The sequence below is a fragment of the Rhincodon typus genome, chromosome 24 (genome assembly GCF_021869965.1).
Source record: "Rhincodon typus isolate 14 chromosome 24, sRhiTyp1.1, whole genome shotgun sequence".
Taxonomy (NCBI): domain Eukaryota; kingdom Metazoa; phylum Chordata; class Chondrichthyes; order Orectolobiformes; family Rhincodontidae; genus Rhincodon; species Rhincodon typus.
In genome coordinates, this window is record NC_063355.1 from 9,524,873 (window position 1) to 9,543,968 (window position 19,096).

General features: G+C 39.3%; 2 protein-coding genes across 3 annotated transcripts in view; one reads left to right on the top strand and one right to left on the bottom strand.

The window, feature by feature from the left end:
- Positions 1-19,096, bottom strand: part of bicdl1 (BICD family like cargo adaptor 1) — a 298,028-nt gene that overhangs the window by 170,394 nt on the left and 108,538 nt on the right. The window lies entirely within an intron of this gene.
- cita (citron rho-interacting serine/threonine kinase a) overlaps positions 1-19,096 on the top strand; it is a 147,775-nt gene that overhangs the window by 64,794 nt on the left and 63,885 nt on the right. Inside the window, exons 12-13 of the mRNA XM_048611329.1 lie at positions 6,348-6,491; positions 11,024-11,143. Coding sequence (XP_048467286.1) covers positions 6,348-6,491; positions 11,024-11,143 — 264 coding nt within the window. The remainder of the gene's footprint in view (positions 1-6,347; positions 6,492-11,023; positions 11,144-19,096) is intronic.

Consider the following 19,096-nt stretch of genomic DNA (forward strand, 5'->3'; position numbering starts at 1 on the left):
AGCCATGTGTTCCCAATTCTTTGAAGGTGGTGGGGCAAGTCGAGAGGCTGCTAAAATGTCTTGAGATTCTTGGCTTTGTAATTAGAGATATTGTGTGCAAAGACAAGGAAGTTACACTGCATAGTTAGGCCTCAGCTGGTGTATTGTGGCCAATCCTGTTCACCACATTTAGGAAGTGTATTAAGGCCTTAAGAGGGAACAGAGAGGGTTGATTAAGTTCGTACCAGGGTGAAAGACTTCAGTTATGTGTAGAGAACAGACGAATTGTATAAATGTCTTCAGAACAGAGAAGGCCAAGGTGAAATTTAGTAGAAACACTCAAAATTATGAATGTTTGATAAGACCAGCTGCCACTTTGAAACAACGTGTTTGGGAGGCCATATTGGATTTGGTGCTTGGCAATGAACCAGGCCAGGTGGGAGACCATTTCAGTGATAGTGATCACAACTCCCTGACCTTCACTATAGTCATGGAGAGGGATAGGAGCAGACGGTATGGAAAAGTATTTAATTGGGGGAGGGGAATTACAATGCTATTAGGTAGGAACTGGAGCATAAATTGGGAACAGATGTTCTCAGAAACGTCAGAAATGTGGAGGTTGTTGAGGGAGCACTTGCTGTGAGTGCTGGATAGATTTGTCCCACTGAGGCAAGGAAGGGATGGTAAGGTGAAGGAACCTTTGATGACAAGACATATGGAACATCTAGTCAAGAGGAAGAAGGAAGCTTACTTAAGGTTGAGGAAACAAGGATCGGACAGGGCTGTAGAGGGTTACAAGGTAGCCAGAAAGGAACTGAAGAATGGACTTGGGAGAGCTAGAAGGGGGCATGAAAAAGCCTTGGCGGGTAGGATCAAGGAAAACCCCAAGGCTTTCTATACTTATGTGAGGAACAAGAGGATGGCCAGAGTGAGGGTAGGGCAGATCAGGGATAGTGGAAGGAACTTGTGCCTGGAGTTGGAGGAGGTAAGCGGGGTCCTTAATGAATACTTTGTTTCAGTATTCACCAGTGAGAGGGACCTTGTCGTTTGCGAGGACAGTGTGGAACAGGTTGATGTTAGGAAGGAGGATGTACTAGAAATTTTGAAAAATATGAGGATAAATAAGTCCCCTGGGCCAGACGGGTTATACCCAAGGTTACTACGGGAAGCGAGGGAAGAGATTGCTGCACCTTTGGCGATGATCTTTGCATCCTCACTGTTCGCTGGAGTAGTACCAGATGATTGGAGGATGGCAAATGTTATTCCCTTGTTCAGGAAAGGAAACAAGGATAATCCTGGGAATTACAGACCAGTCAGTCTTTTTTCTGTGGTAAGCAAATTATTGGAGAGGATTCTGAGAGATAGTATTTATGATTATTTGGAAAAGCATATTTTGATTAGATATAGTCGGCGTGGCTTGGTGAGGGGCAGGTCATGCCTCACAAGCCTTATTGAATTCTTTGAGGATGTAACAAAGCACATTGAAGGTAGAGCAGTGGATATGGTGTATATGGATTTTAGCAAGGCGTTTGATAAGGTTCCCCATGGTAGGCTCATTCATAAAGTAAAGAGGCATGGGATTCAGGGAAATTTGACTGTCTGGATACAGAATTGGCTGCCCAGTAGAAGACAGAGGGTGGCAGTAGATGGTAAGCATTTAGCTTGGAACTCGGTGACCAGTGGTGTTCTGCAGGGATCTATTCTGGTCTGCACTTTGTGATCTTTATAAATGACTTGGATGAGGAAGTGGAAGGGTGGGTTAGTAAGTTTGCTGATGACACAAATGTTGGTGGAGTTGTGGAGAGTGTGGAGGACTGTTGTTGGTTGCAAAGAAGTGGCAGATGGAATTCAACCCGGAAAAGTGTGAAGTGATTAATTTTGGAAGGTTGAATTTGAATGCAGAATAAAGGGTTAATGGCAGGATTCTTGGCAGTGTGGATGAACAGAGGGATCTTGGCGTCCATGTCCATAGATCCCTCAAAGTTGCCGCCCAATTTGATAGGATTGTTAAGAAGGCATATGGTGTGTTGGCTTTCATTGCCAGGGGCATTGAGTTAAAAGCCGTGAGGTTATGCTGCACCTCTATAAAATCCTGGTTAGACCACACTTGGAATATTTTGTTCAGTTCCGTCACCTCATTATGGGAAGGATGTAGAAACTTTAGAGAGGGTGCAGAGGAGATTTACCAAAATGCTGCCTGGACTAGAGGGCAGGTCTTATGAGGAAAGGTTGAGGGAGCTAGGGCTTTTCTCATTGGAGCGAAGAAGGATGAGAGGGGACTTGATAGAGGTTTACAAGATGATGAGATGCATGAATAGAGTGGATAGCCAGGGTGGAAATGGCTATCATGAGGGGGCATAATTTTAAGGTGATTGGAGGAAAGTATAGGGGAGATGTCAGGGGTAGGTTCTTCACACAGAGAGTGGTGGGTGTGTGGAATGCACTGCCAGCAGTGGTAGTGGAGTCAGATACATTAGAGACATTTAAACGACTCTTGGATATGCACATGGATGATAGTAAAAAGAAGAGTATGCAGGTTAGTTTGATTTTAGAGTAGGATAATAGGTCGGCACAACATCGTGGGCCGAAGGGCCTGTACTATACTGTGCTGTACTGTTCTATTTTAATAAGTTTTAAGAAAAGGATGCAAGTAAGTCAATTTGAAGCAATATGAGGTGGTGCGGGAAAGAAACATTTACACGTAGTTGTTTTGAACTTGAGTGCACTGCCTGAAAGGGCATGGAAGGAATTTCAATATTAATATTCAAAAGGGAAATTGATAAATCTCTGAAATGGAAGTGTTTTCAGGGGCTGCGACAAAACAGAAGCAAACTGGAACTAATTGAATAGCTGTTTCAAAGATCTAGTATGTCCATGGTAGGTCAAATACCTCCTCCAGGACTGTATTATTTCTATGACTTAAATGAATAGTGAATTGAAGCGGAACTTGAAGTATTTGGATGGGTGCTGAAGGGTCAGTTTCTTAAAAACAAAAGTTTATATCTAAAATGTACAGTTAGTCCCTGACTTGCACGAGCAGTCAATGACTACCCAAGAAACCTGAGAGGTTTTTTTTACCTTGAGCGCAGAGTAATGCAAATGAATTGGCTTCAGAAGGAAATTTTGCGTGCAGTGATGCATTGGCATGAAAATGACACGAATCAATTGGTGTGAATTATGCTGTGGTTACATTGGAAACTCAGGACAATTAGCACTTTCAGCTATCTTGTATCTGTAAATTCATATCATCTGTGTAATGTTTCTGTGCAGCTTATCTGATTTTACTGGTTATTAAAAGTAGGATTGCTGAAGAGCCAAGTTTTAACCTTTTATTTCACTAATCGATTTTCTGACTTAAATTATTTTCCTCATGATAAACGTGTTTTTTTTTTAAATAGACTAGCGACTAAACATATTTCATTTGTTGTTTGAGATGTTACAGCACAGGCATAGCAAGCCAGCCAAATGTTACTGGTTAATGATACAGTGATCTCAAAACATTTAGTGACCCTCAAAATTGCTCAATTGTTCCATACCAGACTTTACAAATGACAGATCTTGCACTCCAAGTTTATAACATAAACAAAATTAACAATTTCTTGATCAAAATGTAACTTAAGCAGAACATTGATAACTAATAAGGCAATCTAGTTAATATCTACAATCTAAGTCCAATCTTCTTTGAATATAAACCTCCATACTCACATCGACAAACAGACACTGTTAAGGGATAAATTTTTTAAAATTGCTAGTTCGATAACTGTTTCAATGAAGAATACCAGCCTTTCATGAAAGCGTTTGATGGATTGTGTTCCAGGCATGTAGAATTGTGTAGTTTGCTTGCTGGTCAATACAAACTGTTTCCATAGAGCTCTGGAAACTTCTTTACTTAATTTATTATCGACTGGGGTTCTTTTGTCAGAACTTTCAACAAACAGAATAACTAGGGAGAACAAAACCAAAATACCACTTCTCAGACTGGTAGCTTCTAAAGCAAAAGTGCCTCCTGCCCAAAACCCTAATTGGCACCTGTTCACTTTTTGTTTTCTCTCTTTTTCAGCATTCTTTGTGGTTGACTGGCCAGCATCAGTTCTCCCTTGATTGACCAATTCACCATTCAATCGCCTGCCAGTCACTGAGGATAACATCATCTTGGTGCCATTTGACTACAGTGTTTTTTAAAGCAGGAATTAACCTGCATTATCTTTCCAGGCCAATTCCCAACAGCAAACATCAACCTTTTGTTCTCCACTTTTTTCTTTTGAAAACAAACTGCTGTTCAAAATTCATGGCTCGAGGCTAAAAATGAGAAAAATAAAAGAAAAATACCAATGGCCTCAACAGTGGGGATTCATGGACAAGTTTCTGGAAGTATAAGCTTTCATTGGTGAACTCTTTTAAACAAAGGTGAAGAACTTTCTCTAATCCGTGCTGCCTTGCTGACTTGGTTATCTTGTTACTTTTAGTTAGATGAAATCCGTTTCTTTGGTACTATATTGCCTTCCTGCCAACTACCACTAAAATAACTGATTCCATGGTTATGTTCCTGCTACTTAATCAGTGGAATCACACCAGCTGTTCTCAGTTCACTGCCATATGGTCTGTCTCTGAACTGCTGCTAATGATTTCTACCAACCAGTGCCAGCAGCACAATATGGTTATATCCTGTGACTTTCTCTCCTAACAATTGGAGCTGTTGCATGGAAACTGCACATTGCTTTAGTCACAACTATAATACTTGGAGTGTTTTGTGCAGTTTTGATCAAGAGTTGATGAAGGAAATGTGTGAATTAGGAAGGTAGAGAGAAGAGTCAATGTGGTGATTTTTGCAATTAAAATATTGCATAATGGGATGAAACCTTCATATTGAGGCTTTTGCGGAGAGGGGGCTTTATAAGGGGTATATGAAAGGAGAGTTTGTAATAGGCAAGTTTAAAAATCATTTCAAGTTAAATAAGCTATGATCTTAGTACAGGAGAGCGCAGGATCAAATAGCGAATGGCCTGAAGCCGGGATTTCTTTACATGACATGAATAGGGTCACAGATGCAAAAAACCTAGGAATGATATATCAGAGAATTCACATATTATAATGAAGGAAAGTCTGTAGATGTTTTAGTAGAATGATAAGCTAAGATAGATGTAGACCAGTGGCCTCCTTCAAAGGCACTTATAACTTCTTTCAAAGTAAAGATAGTCAAAAGTAGAACTTGAAATGCAGTCTTGCCAAAACTTAACTGGGAAGAGTGTGTCTACAATCATTCCTCATTATTCTACAATATGTTTAAATGTATAAAATCCCAATGAAATCACCAAAATGACCAATTTGCTCAAATGCTACTCCAGACAAAAACAATTCACACCAGGTTTCTTCAGTAGCAGAAAAAAAACGCAATTTATTGTAATAGACTTGACTTTAACAAGAGTACTGAAAAGAAAGGTTTACTAACTTATGAAACTTAAACTGTACTCCTTCAAGACCTCAAATATACACGCACACACAATCACGATTAAGATAGATAAAAGACAAACTGTTTAACCTGCATTCTATGGTGGAAAGAAATGTAGACCAGTTAAAGAAAATTCTGAAGATCATAAGTCCGGACCACAAGGTTGAAAGTTAGTTTTCCCTCAATCCTTTGATTTTTGCAGTGATGATCACTATTGTCTATAGAGTAAGGTTCTTCTTCAATTTGCTGGTTGATCAGGTGAACGTGTTTTTTTAATATGAATTATTTCTTTTAAGGTTTTCTGGTGTTTTTTTTGCTTTTCCTCACAGCAAAGGAGTGAAGGATGCTTTCTGTCTGCAGGAATTGGATGGATTTTCCACACTTCTGCTTTTGACCCTTACAGCTTTTAATACTCTGCAGTTCAACCAATCAGATGGCTGTTATGAGAGAGTATTTCTTTAACTTGAATGATTCCTTGCCATTCAGTCACAACTTTTTCCTCTCACTGTTTCCACAAAGTAGCAACATAGCACACAGCTTAACAATGTGCACATTTCATTTTTAAATTGCAAGACTCCCTGGGTTTTCACTTCATTTCATTTCAGCTTCCAGACCAAAAAAAAATGTGGTTTCTTGCAATAACCACCATCACTCACAAGTTTGGGATATATTGGGCAACTGGCTTGGTGTGTTAGTGACCAAAACAGAAATTGCTGAAAAATCTCAGCAGATCTGCCAGCTGATGCCAGATTAGAGTTAACAAAACATTAACTCTGATTTCTCTCCACAGCTGCTGCCAGATCTGCTGAGATTTTTCAGCAATTTCTGTTTTTGTTTTTGATTTCCAGCAGCTGCAATTCTTTTGGATTTTTTTTATTTAGTGTGTTAGTGATGTATTTATTTGATTCTTATTTTTCAGATGGATCAAGAAGTTACCCATTTGCAACGTAAACTTTCTGAGCTGGAAACAGCACTTGAGCAAAAGCATGTGGAACTTAAAGCATCTGAAACCCAGAAGTCAATCCTGGAACAAGACTTAGCCACGTATATAACAGAGTGTAGTGTAAGCAGAAGCTACTGTTTATTGAACTGTGTCTAAGGACGATATTCAGATTACTTCAGCTTGTTCTAGATTTTAAACACCTCTAATTTTCCTGGGTGCAATGACCATTATCATGGCATCAGGTCCCTCAACCCTAACTTTGGAAGTCTTTCTTTCTATTCTTGGTTAATGTGCTCCTTTAAAATTTATCTGTCTGGCCAAACTTTGGATACCTTTCTAACATCTTCTTGTGTTTCTTGGTAGCAAATTTTATCCAACAATGCTCTCATTAAACATCTTGATAATTTTGCTATGTTAAAAATGCTGTATATCTAAGTGTAATCTATTTTATTCATAAACAAAAATAGAAAGTATGTGTAGGACTGATGTAAATTTTTAAACATCATCAGGAAAAATATTGAATTTTGGTACAAACTGAACCAGTGTTGGTTGGCTCAGTTTGTCTTGCCATGGACTGAAATGTTTCTCTTTAACTTGTTTACCCCATATGCTTTGTATCGATATAATTACATTAATCTAGTGGACTTTATTTCCACAATGCAAATGTTTGTTGCTTTATGACAAAATGTTGACTTTGTCCTTCTTTTATTCTCCCTTATTTCCTGAACGTTATTTATAATGTTATGTATAATGGCTAAGGTTTCATGGCATCGTCAATGCTCTGGTACCTCACCCCAGTGATTCTCCTATATGAACTTTGACAGTGATTAACAATAGTCTATTCAAATATGAAGAGTCACTGTAGTAGAGCTTGATCTTTGTCATGGGCACAGTTTTCCCATAGTCTGTTTAACGTTTATATAAAACGGAAGCACAATTTTTTTTTCCAACCGAATGAATATTTTGATTATATCAAACCCTCTCTGGGATTACCAGACTCAGCACGAAGTTAGGAATTGAACTGGGGCACTTCTTGTCTGAAAAGTTTTATTGCATAGCATACAGTGAATTTAGCGCAAATTTAGACTCCGCTTTCCAAAACAACTTCTGTCAATATTATTACCTATTAAGCTTTAAGGACAGTGGACTTTTATTGCAGTGTCTACTAGGTTAGCATTTCAGTCCTGAGTGCCCATTTCAATTTAATGAATGGTTGCTGTTATTAGTGTATTCACTTGTCAGATCTGATCTAAAGAACTCTGAAAGGGTAAGTCTTCAACTGTAGGTCAAGAAGAGAACTAAGCTCAGGCAAGTCTGGGGAACACATAAGGTTAGCATGTCCACCTTATTCCAGGATACTTTTAATTGACTGATTAGTTCGCACCTATTACAGGACCTACTACCTTGCTTGGGTGTTTGGTTTGATGACTTAAATAGTAGTTGTAATAATTAGGGCTAGAAAGGAGACATTAAATATTGGTTGTGTGGGGAAAGGTTGTGTGAAAGGAGATTTGGTAGGTTAGAGGGAAAAGACAAGACAATAGTTCTGGGAAGTGATAATGTTAATAGTAACCAGAGTGTGACAGGAGGAACAGAATGTATAAGTGTAAGAGTAGATGTATCGGAAAGTACAGTCAGAGTAGTATAACAGCTGTTTGTTTTCATTTTTGTGCTTTTTAAAATTGTGGCCTGAAATCGAAAGAGGTGTTTTAAAAGCCAAAATTGGATGCACGCTTTTAAAAGCGAGTAACCTGATACTCATGGCAGCGGTAAGTGAAGTCAAAATGAAGTCACTTTATCGGAATGTGTGTAGTGTCTACAATAAGGTAGATGAAGTTGTGACGTAATTGAAGATAACTGGTTTAGCTCTCATCACCATTAAAGACACAAGATTGCAAGGTGACCAAGACTGGGAAATAAATATTCCAGAGTATACCACATTTAAAAAGATAGGCTTGGAAAAGGAGAAGTAATACCAAGGATTACAAAAGATGATAAGTACAAGAGTGATAAAGGATCTTATCTCGAAACATCTGGAAATATGGGTGGAGATAAGGAATAGCAAGGGTCAAAAACACTGGTGGGAACAGGTTATAAGTTCCTTAACTGCTATATGGTTGGACAGAGTATTAGGCAATAATTTTTATTTTTTTTGAAGCTTTTAACCAGGGCAGATTAATAGTTGTAGGGGACTTAATTTTTTATATAGACTGTGTTCTGAAAATCAGTTTGTAGAATACTCTTGTGACAGTTTTTTGGAGTGATATTTTATGCAATCAACACAGGATAAAGTTATTTTAGACCTCATATTGTGCAATGAGGCAGGATTGATATGTAATGTCTTAAAGGATTTGCTCGGAAATAGTGATTACATTACAATTAAACTGCAGATTAAATTCAAAACCACATACTCCAAATACAAATAAGAATCGTGGAGCCAATTGCATAGGCTTGAGGAGAGAGCTGGTGAAAGTTTGGTGGTAAATAAATTGGGGGAAGCATTTAAAGAAACAATTCAATGTCCAGCAGAAATGTCTGCTATAGTGAAATAAAAACTCAACCAAAAAGATCAGTCTGTGGCTTACAAAGGAGATTAAAAGAATAGGCTTTTGATCAAAATAGTCAGATGATTAAGGATTTGGACCATTTTAGAAAGCAACGAGGGCCACAAAATAAAGTCAGTAAGGGAAAATATAGAATGAATAAAATAATTTAGAAAATAAATTTTTAGAGATTTTACAGTATCTAAAAAGGTGAGAGTAGCTAAATATTGGTTTCTTAATGGCAGAGACAGGATAAATGAGGAGCAAGGAAATGACAGTGTGTTTAAATAAATATTTTGTGGTTTTTACTTTGAGTACTGATACAAGTCACATGCCAAAAACAGCATAACCTAGGGATTTGGTAAAAGTGAGGAAATTTGATATCAATTTGATATACAGAATAAGCGTTAGAGGAACTTAGGAGTCTAAAATTTGACAAGTCCTCTGGGCCTCTTGACCTGCCTGCTATGGTTCTCAAACGGACATCTGTATACGTCATGAATGCGCTAGCTGTGATTTTCCAAAAAGTAACTTTCTAAATGGTCCCAGAATTGGAAGTTTGCAAATATAATATCATTATACAAGAAAGCAAGGAGAGGGAAAACTGAGAACAGGCAATTCAACCTGACAACAGTCATCGGGAAATTGCTAGAATCTATTATAATTTAAAAAAAATAATAAGATTAGGCCAAATTAACATCATTTTATGAACAGGTAATCCTGTTTGACAAATTTGTTAGCATTTTTTGAGATAGTAAGCTGGACACTGAGGAATCAGTAGATATTGTAGATTTTGATTTCCATTAGGTTAAGGCACAAGGTAAGTGCCCATGGAATGACATGTTAGCATGGATTAAAGATTGGTTAATGGTCAGGAAGCAGAGAATAGACATAAATCAGGTATTGTCAAATTGATAAGTTGTGATAAATGGAGTGCCATAAGGGCTGTCAGCTGTTTAATGTCTGTATTAATGACTTAGACAAAAAGACTGAGTAATGCATCTACGTTTGCTGTGACGAGGTGGAAATGCAAGCTGTGAGGAGGACACAGTGGCTGCAAATAGATATGGATAGGTTAATTGAGTGTGCATCAAAATGGCAGATGGAGTGTAACTGTGAGGCTATTCACATTGGTGTGTAAGAGTAGAAAAGCAGAATTTTTAAAAGGCATGAAACGTATAAACATTGATGTTCAGAGGGACTTGGGTGAATTTGTAAAGGAATCTCAAAAAGGTTAGTATGTAGGTACAGTAAACAAGTAGGAAAGCTTGGTGGCCCATATTACAGTCAAAGGATTTGGAGTACAATGGTAAAGATGTCTTACTACTTGTTGCAAATCCACAGGACTTTGGTGACACCAAAATATTGCATGCTGCTTTGACCTCTACAGTTAACGAAGGAAGTACTTGCATTGAAGGCAGCACAGTAGAGCTTCATCAGATTGGTGCCTAGGATATAAAGGTTGTCCAGTGATGAGAGGCTGAGTAAATTTGGTCCACATTCTTCCTAGTTTGAATGAATTGGAGGTGATCTCACTGCAACATTTACACATGCAACATGTTTCAAGGTTTGAAGGGCATGATAGTTAAAGTTGCCATAGTCCCAGAAGACGATAGGGTTGCTCCCTCATTAGAGAGAGTTAGTTGGGCATTTAACTTGAGGGTCACCATGCATCAGGCAAGGGGAGAAGTTGAGAAGGAGAGTCTTTCACGGAACAGAAACAAATTTCTGAAGAAACTCAGTGTGGCAGCATCTGTGGTGAGAAAGTAGAATTAATGTTTTGAGTCGAGAGACTGTTCTTTAGAATAGTACCTCCTTCATTGTAACCTCAGCTGATGTGAGAATGCTGACGTCACATTGACATCACTCTGTAACGCAAACCATCCGTCCAGCCAACTGAGCTAACCAGCAGATACTGACAGATTGCTTCTTTTGGCTGGGAAATCTGGAACAAGACGTATGGTTTCAGGAAAAGGACACAATGAGATTTTATTTACTTCAAGGGTTGGAATTCCAAGAACTATGTCACCATGCCTGATTATTGCTATTTCACAATATTCTTCGGTTTCCTGATTGCCTGTCTGATGTTGTGATTCTGACTCTTTGCAGAGCCTGAAGCGCAGTCTTGAACAGGCACGTGTGGAGGTATCTCAGGAGGATGACAAAGCACTCCAACTGTTGCAGGACATTCAGGAACAGAGTCGCAGACTGCAAGAGATCAAAGAACAGGTAACTATGAAGCGGGTTTGGTCTGTTCCATCCTACAATTAGGATTGGAGGAAACTGTTCTAGAGCAGTTTGACTCAGTTGGGTTAACATAGAGTGGAGCTGGAGGAACACAACAGAAAAAGGGTCCTGACCCGAAACATCAGCTTTCCTGCTCCTCTGATGCTGCCTGGCCTGCTCTGTTTCTCCAGCTCCACACTGTGTTATCTCGGACTCCGGCATCGGCAGTCCTTACTATCTCTGACTCAGTTGGGTATTCTTTAAGTTGTACTTCTATGTGATGAAACTTTGGTCATAGTTCAATCTCAATGAGTACATGTTTTCAAACCTGGGATATTCATCATGAATTGTTCCTATGATGGTGTTCAGCCCTATATTTTATTGTCTGGGTTTACTGCTTTCATACTTCTAGCCTTACTTAAGGATATCACCAAGCAATTATTCATTACAGTTCTAATACTGAGCAATTTTTCTGTCACTTTTACATGGGATTCTTGTCAGATGCTTTATATTGCACCTTTGTCACATTTCTCATAAATGTCACCAAGCATTGCAAAAACAGTGAATTATTTTGAAGTGTGGTGACACAGAAAGCTAGCGCACAGGTGCAGCAGGTAATCAGAAAGGCTAAAGGAATGTTGGCCCTTATTTCAAGGGTTGGAATATAAGAGTAAGGAAGTCTTACTGCAACTGTACAAGGTGTTGGTGAGACCACATCTGGAGTACTGTGAGCAGTTTTGGTCCCAGTTTGGAGGCAGTTCATAGCAGGTTTGTCAGAGTAATTCCTGGTATGGAGTGATTGTGTTATGAGCAAGGTCTAAACAGGTTGGGATTCGATTCATTGGAGTTTAGAAGAATGAGAGGTGATCTTATTGAAACACATAGAATTCCTAAGGCACTTGACAAAGTAAATGCTGGAAGGCTGTTACCCCTCATGGAAAAATCTAGGACGAGGGGGCACAATTTCAGAATAAAGGGGCACCAATTTTATTCTGTGTGAAATGAGGATGAATTTCTCCTGAAAGACCAAACATCTTTTTGATGGTATTAATTGAGAGAAGCTCAGTTGGAGAATCAGCTCTTCAAATGCTGCCATATTTCAACGTTGGCCATTCAAATAATTCCTCACCAATACTGAAAAAATCCCCTCACTTTTTTTAATATAAACCTTAAGGTGAAGTCCACTTTCTGTATAAATTTCTTTACCTAATCAATTAACCTCTGTCTAATTTTAAAACTGAGTTTAAATAATGACTCATGTAAGAAAAATTATGTTAGAAGCAAGAGTTAATATTTTGCAGTATAGGCGAGGGAAATATTGAAGTATTATTAATAGCACTAGTGAACAGTTTTAAGATGTGGATGATGTTTGATGACGTGTAATGACATTTTTCTTTTTATCAGTGTAACGGGGAACATGGGCTTGGCAGAATTACAAGTGGAATTAAGAGTTGACTTTTAGATTGTGTAAGCAATGTGAGGGAGAAGGGCATTAAGGGAAAAATGTCCTGGATCTGGCAGCAATGATTTTCTGACGGATTGCTAGAAACATTGGTTGATCTTTAAAACAATTCAATCAATAAATGTATCCCTTTCTATTTAATAAACAATGATCATGGCTGAATAAACAAAATACAAATTTTACTCATCTGCAAGTACAAAATCTGCTTCCACACATACACTGACCGTCCCCTGCTCTATTTAACTTCTCTCAACTACTCTACAGTCTTTGACTTGTCCTGTCAGTGTTCAATATCAAATAATGGGTGTGCAAATGCTTATACTGGAAGCTAGTCACACATCTTGATAACCTTTGAGATAAATCTGCGTTATGACTGGTTAAACCATGGAGTTACTTGAACGTAAAGGTTAATGTTCTAGATATGAGAATATAGATATGATCATGAGACGTAGGTGCAGAAGTAGGCCATTCAGCCCATTGACTCTGTTCTGCCATTCAATGAAATTGTGGTTGACCTGATGATCCTCAACTTCCCTTTCCTGCCTTTCCCCAAAACCCTCGATTCCCTTACAGATTAAAAGGCTGTCTCAGCCTCGAATATACTTCCATAGATTCACTACTTTCAGACAAGAAATTCCTCCTCATTTCTGTCCTAACCAGGTGACCCTTTATTCTGAGATTATGCCTTCTAGTCCTAGATTCCCCCATAAGAGAAACAACCTCTATCTTACATACACATCTATCTTACCAAGCCCTCTAAGAATCTTGTATGTTTCACTATGGTCGCTTATCATTCTTCTGAACTACAGTGTATACAAACCTAACCTACTCGACTCTCCTCATAAGAGAATCGCCAAGTAAACCTACTCTGGTCCACCTTCAGTGCTAGTAATTTTCCCTTCTATAACGAGACCAAAACCGTTCACAGTATTCTGGTGGTTTAACCTGTGGTGTATATAGTTTTAGTAAGACTTGCCTATATTTCTACTTCATTCCCTTTGAAATGAAGACCAACATTTCCATTTGGTCCCCCGATTACCTGCTGAATCTGTATGCTAGCTTTTTATGATACATACACATGGATTCCCAGCTTTCTGCAGCTTCTTCCAGTTAAATAATATTCAGCTTCTCTAATCTCCCTGCCAAAGTGCATAAACTCACATTTTTCCACATTATATTCCAACTGCCAAGTTTCTGCCCACTCTCAGAATCACAGAACCCATACAGTGAGGAAAGAAGGCATTTGGCCCATTTGAGTCTGCGCCGACCCTTCGAAGGACTTTCCACCCAGACCCGGCAACCCCAAAATCCCCGTAATGCCACATTTCCCATGCTAATCCACCCAGCCTGCACATCCTTGGACACCAATGGGCAATTTACCATGGTCTATCCACCTAACCTGTGCATTTTTTGGATTGTGGAAGGAAACCCACGCAGTCACTGGGAGAATGTGCATACTCCACAGAAACACCCATGGATAGAATTGAACCCAAGTCCCTGGCACTGAGGGGAGCAGTGCTAACCACTGCGCCACGATACTGCCTTTACTTTTAAATTCACTTCTGTGTTCTGGCGTGGTAGGCTGGGCCAGCATTTATTGCCCATCGTTCTTTATTTGCCCTTGAGAGGTGGAAGTGAGCTACCATCTTGAACCGCTACAATCCACTTGGTGTAAAAATGTTGTTAGGGAGGGCAGGAAGGGGTTCCAGGATTTTGACTTAGCCACACAAAGAACAGCGATACATTTCCATATCCGGATAGTGATTAGATTGGAGGGGAGCTTGTAGGTAGCGGTGTTCCCATTATATGTTGCCCTTATTCTTATAGATGGTACTGGTCATGAGTTTGGGAAGTTTTGTCTAATGAACCTTGAAGTTTTGCAGTCCATTTTGTATATGGTAAACACGCTGCTGCTATTGGGAATCAGTAATTTGAGGGAGTGATATGGTACCAACCTGGTGAGCTTTGTCCTGGATGGCATAAGGCTTTGAGTGTCATTGAAGCTGCTCTCATCCACCTAAGTGGGGGAGAGTTCCATCACACGCCTGGCTTGTGCTCAGTTAATCTGTCTCTATTCCTCTAGGGACTTTGTGTCTCACCACTTGCCTTTTATCTGTTTTTGTGTCATCTTCAGCATTAGCAATAATATATTCACTACTCTCATCCAGTCAGTAATATATTTTTAAAATAGTTATGGCCCCTGCGCTGATCACTGTGGCTCTCCACTAATTGCTGGTTGCAATTCTCTCATCCCAACCCTCTGTCTTCTATTAGCTAGCCAATCCTCCAAGTATTTAAATAACGATTCTCATCTCCATGAGGTCTAATTTTATTCAGTAGCCTAATATGTGGCACGCAATCAAACACCTTCTGGAAATCCAAATATATTACATCACTGCTTCTCCTTTATCAGTCTTCCTTGTTACATCTTCAAAGAATTATAATAAATTTGTCAGGCATGGTGAGGAATTTAAGTGTTCAAGAAAAGTTTTATTATCAAAAATACTAAAGAAGGAGCAAAACTTGACCTTCTGTTGAGAAATAACGTAGGGCAGATGACTGAAGTGTTAGGGGGGGAGCACTTTGGGACCACTGATCATTATTCAAATAGTTTTAAAATAGTTATGGAAAAGGATAGGCCTTGGATAAATGTTAAAGTTCTTAATTGGAGTAAAGCAAACTTTGATGATATGAGAAAGAGCTTTCAGCAGTTGATTTGAGTAGACTGTATGCAAGTAAAGGGATGACTGGCAAGTGGGAGGCTTTCAAAAGTGAGACAACAAGAGTTCAGAGGCATCATGTTCCTGTTAGAGTAAAGGGTAAGGCTGGTAAGAGTAGGGAACAATGGATGAATAAAGATATTGAGGCTCTGGTCAAGAAGGAGTCATATGTTAGGTATAGACAATAGGGATCAAGTGCATCTCCTGAAGAGTATGAGCGGTGTAGAGGCATTCTTTGAGGGAACTCAGGAGGCAGAAATGGGATACAAGATAGCTTCGGCAGATAAGGTTAAGGATAATCCAAAGAGATTCTACAAGTACATTAAAAGCAAAAGAGCAACTAGGGAGAAAATAGGGCCCCTTAAAGATTAACAAGGTCATCTACGGGTGAAACCACAGTAGATGGGAGAGATACTAAATGAATACTTCGCGTCAGTTTTTACTGTGGAGAATGAAATAGAGGTTAGGGAACTTGGGGGAAATAAATATTGATGTCTTAGAAACAGTCCACATTACAGAAGAGCAAGTGCTGGAGGCCTTAAAAAACATAAAGTTGGATAAATCTCTGGGACCTGATCAAGCGTATCCCAGGACAAAGTGGGAAGTTAGGGAAGAAATTATAGGGCCCCTCACAGAGATATTTGTATCATCTACAGCCACTGGTGAAGTACAGCCACTAGTGAAGTGCCGGAGGACTGGTTGGTGACTAATGTTAAGCTTTTATTTAAGAAAGGCTGTAAAGAGAAGCATGAGAACTATAGCCCTGTGACTCTGACATCAATGATAGGTGAGTTGTTGGAGGGGATTCTGAGAGACAGGGTTAACATGCATTTAGAGAAGCAAGGACTGATTAGGGATAGTCAGCATGGATTTGTGTGTGGGAAATCGTATCTCACAAACTTGATTGAATTTTTTTGAGGACATAACCAAAATGATTCAGGGCAGAGTGGTTGACGTTGTTTATATGGACTTTAATAAAGCCTTAGACAAGGTTCCATGTGGTAAACTGGTTAGTAAAGCTAGATCACGTGGGATTCAGGGAGAGATTGCTAATTTGATATGAAATTGGCTTGACGGTAGGAGACAAAGGGTGGTGGTGGGGTTGGTTTTCAAACTGAAGCCCTGTGACCAGTGGCATTCTGCGGGGATTGATACTGGGTCCACTTTTGTTTGTCATTTGTATAAATGATTTGGATGAGAATTTAGGAGGTGTGGTTAGTAAGTTTCCGGGTGATACCAAAATTGGTGATATAGTGGACAGGGAAGAAGGTTATACAAGATTACAAAGGGATCTTGATGATTTGGGCCAGTGGGCTGAGGAGTGGCAAATGGAGTTTAATTTGATAAATATGAAGTATTTAAAACAAACCAGGGCAGGACTTATACAGTTAATGGTAGGGCCTTGCGTATTGTTGTCGAACAGAGAGTCCTAGGGGTTCAGGTACTTATTTCTTTGAAAATTACATCACAAGTTGACCAGGTGGTTAAGGAGGCGTTTAGCACGCTTGCCTTCATTGCTCAGACCATTGAGTTTATGAGTTGTGATGTCATGTTGAGGTTGTAAAGGACTTTGGTGAGACCGTTTTTGAAGAACTCTGTACAGTTCTGGTTGCCCTGCTATACGAAGGATAATATTAAATTGGAGAGGGTTCAGAAACGATTTACTAGGATACTGGCAGAACTAGAGGGCTTGAGTTACAAGGAGAGGCTGAGACATTTTTCACTGAAGCGTAGGAGATTGAGGGTGACCTTTGTAGAGGTTTATAAAACCATGTGGGGCATATATAAAGTGAATAGCAAAGGTTTATTCCCTAGTGTGGATGAGTTCAAAACTAGGGGGCATATTTTCAAGGTGAGCGGTGAAAGATTTAAAGAGACCTGAGGGACAACTTTTTCACACAGGGTTGTTCGTATGTGGAGTGAAATGCCAGAGGAACTGGTAGATGCAGGTACAGTTACATTTAAAAGACATTTGGGTAGGTACATGAATAGGAAAGGTTTGCAGGGATATGGGCCAAATGCAGGCAGGTGAGACTAGTTTAGTTTAGTTTACGAAACTTGGTGTGCATGGATGAGTTGGACCAAAGGGTCTATTTCCCTGCTGTATGACTCAATATGGAATTGACAATGAGTTTGTCATGAATGGTAAAATTATGGAGAGTCTAATTTAGAATGAGACAGTGGAGGTGAAAGAGAATGCAATTAGTGATTTAAGGTATGAAAGTCATAATTTTGTAGGGACACATATACAATGGGTTTGGTCTTTATCTGTTTTAACTAGAGCAAATTATGGCTCATCTAAGCTTTATTGTCAGACAGATTGTCTTATGACACAAAGGTTGGCGGTGAGATTGTAGATATTTTCTAATCAACCTGTTCAGAAATTTTATTACATACCTCTGGACTGGTTGGACTTGGACCTCCTGGCTCAGATGTAGGGACACTACCACTGTGCCACAAGATCTCTGTATAGAGACTATAAACTGAAAAATCTGGATATTAACATGAGTTGGCTTCATGAATGTCTCCTATAAGTGGACTGCCCATTTGCTTCATTTACACATCAACTGGATATTGAATGCTTTCTCGAGGACCAATCTGTTTTGACTATTGAGGCATTAATTATATCAAAGGTCTGGATGAGAGTCAGCTAACAATTCAATTAAATGATAGAGTGTTCATTATATTCCATTGTATCTTTCCTTACTTGCTGACGGTTCTGTGCACTGGAAGAACTTCTTTAGTCTGTGATAGATACAAGAAGCTGATCATCTAGTTCCAACCTAAATGCAGATCATTACTGCGAGACAGGCAATTGCAGCAAGATATAACTTGATAAGAAAAATGTATGCACTTGTCTTTTAAAAGTTCCTAAAGATTTTATTTTAATACCTAGTAACAGTTTGAATTTTAGTTAGAATGAAGAATTGTTATTTTCTTCAAAATTATGTATCACTAATTATCTGAATCTCTTCCAGGCTTTACATGCATAATTAGTGGCTTGACAGTTGCAATTGGATTAGCATTAGGAGTATAACGCATCTCCTGCCACTCCACTGGGTCAGGACGTTAGTGCTGCATATGTCATTGTATGTGGAACTGCAAGTTTGCACCCATTCTGCCAATAGACACGTACATGTTGTTGCTGATATCATTCTGCACCTGATGACTGCTCAGTCCCATTTAGTACCATCCTGGCTGCATGCTTGCCACCCTACGTCCCTGGCCTTCCCGCTCCCAGTTCCTCACTGCCTCCACCATAATGGGCACCCTACTTCCTTACAGACAATAACAAATAGCAAGGGAAGAGTGTAATGAGAAACACAGTCAATGAAGCATTGGCAGCCGGATGACCAGGGAAATAGCAAACAAGGCGGCCAAGTTCGAGTAGGGCAGCAACCAAATTGCAATCCTGAGATTTGAATTGAATTGGTTTGAATTGATATGAAACAGTCGCAAAATGGCATTTTGTTGGTGCACTTGTTAAAATACATTTTATTTATTTAATGTTACGGGTGGTACTTTTCTTGAATGCAGAAGCTATCTGTAGCATCGCTAGCAGTGCACAGTCACAGTGACTGCTTGATTGGTGAGATTGTCGTGGCAGCAAACACAGCATTAGAAATAACAATATTCAGGGTCCAATTAATAAACTAAGACCTCTAAGGAAGACCCAAAGTTTACTTCTGTCTGCAATTCCAGTCTATATTCCTAACCTTGGGGCAAGATGCAGCCTGATGATAAAACGTCTTCATAATTTGCAAACACTTTGTA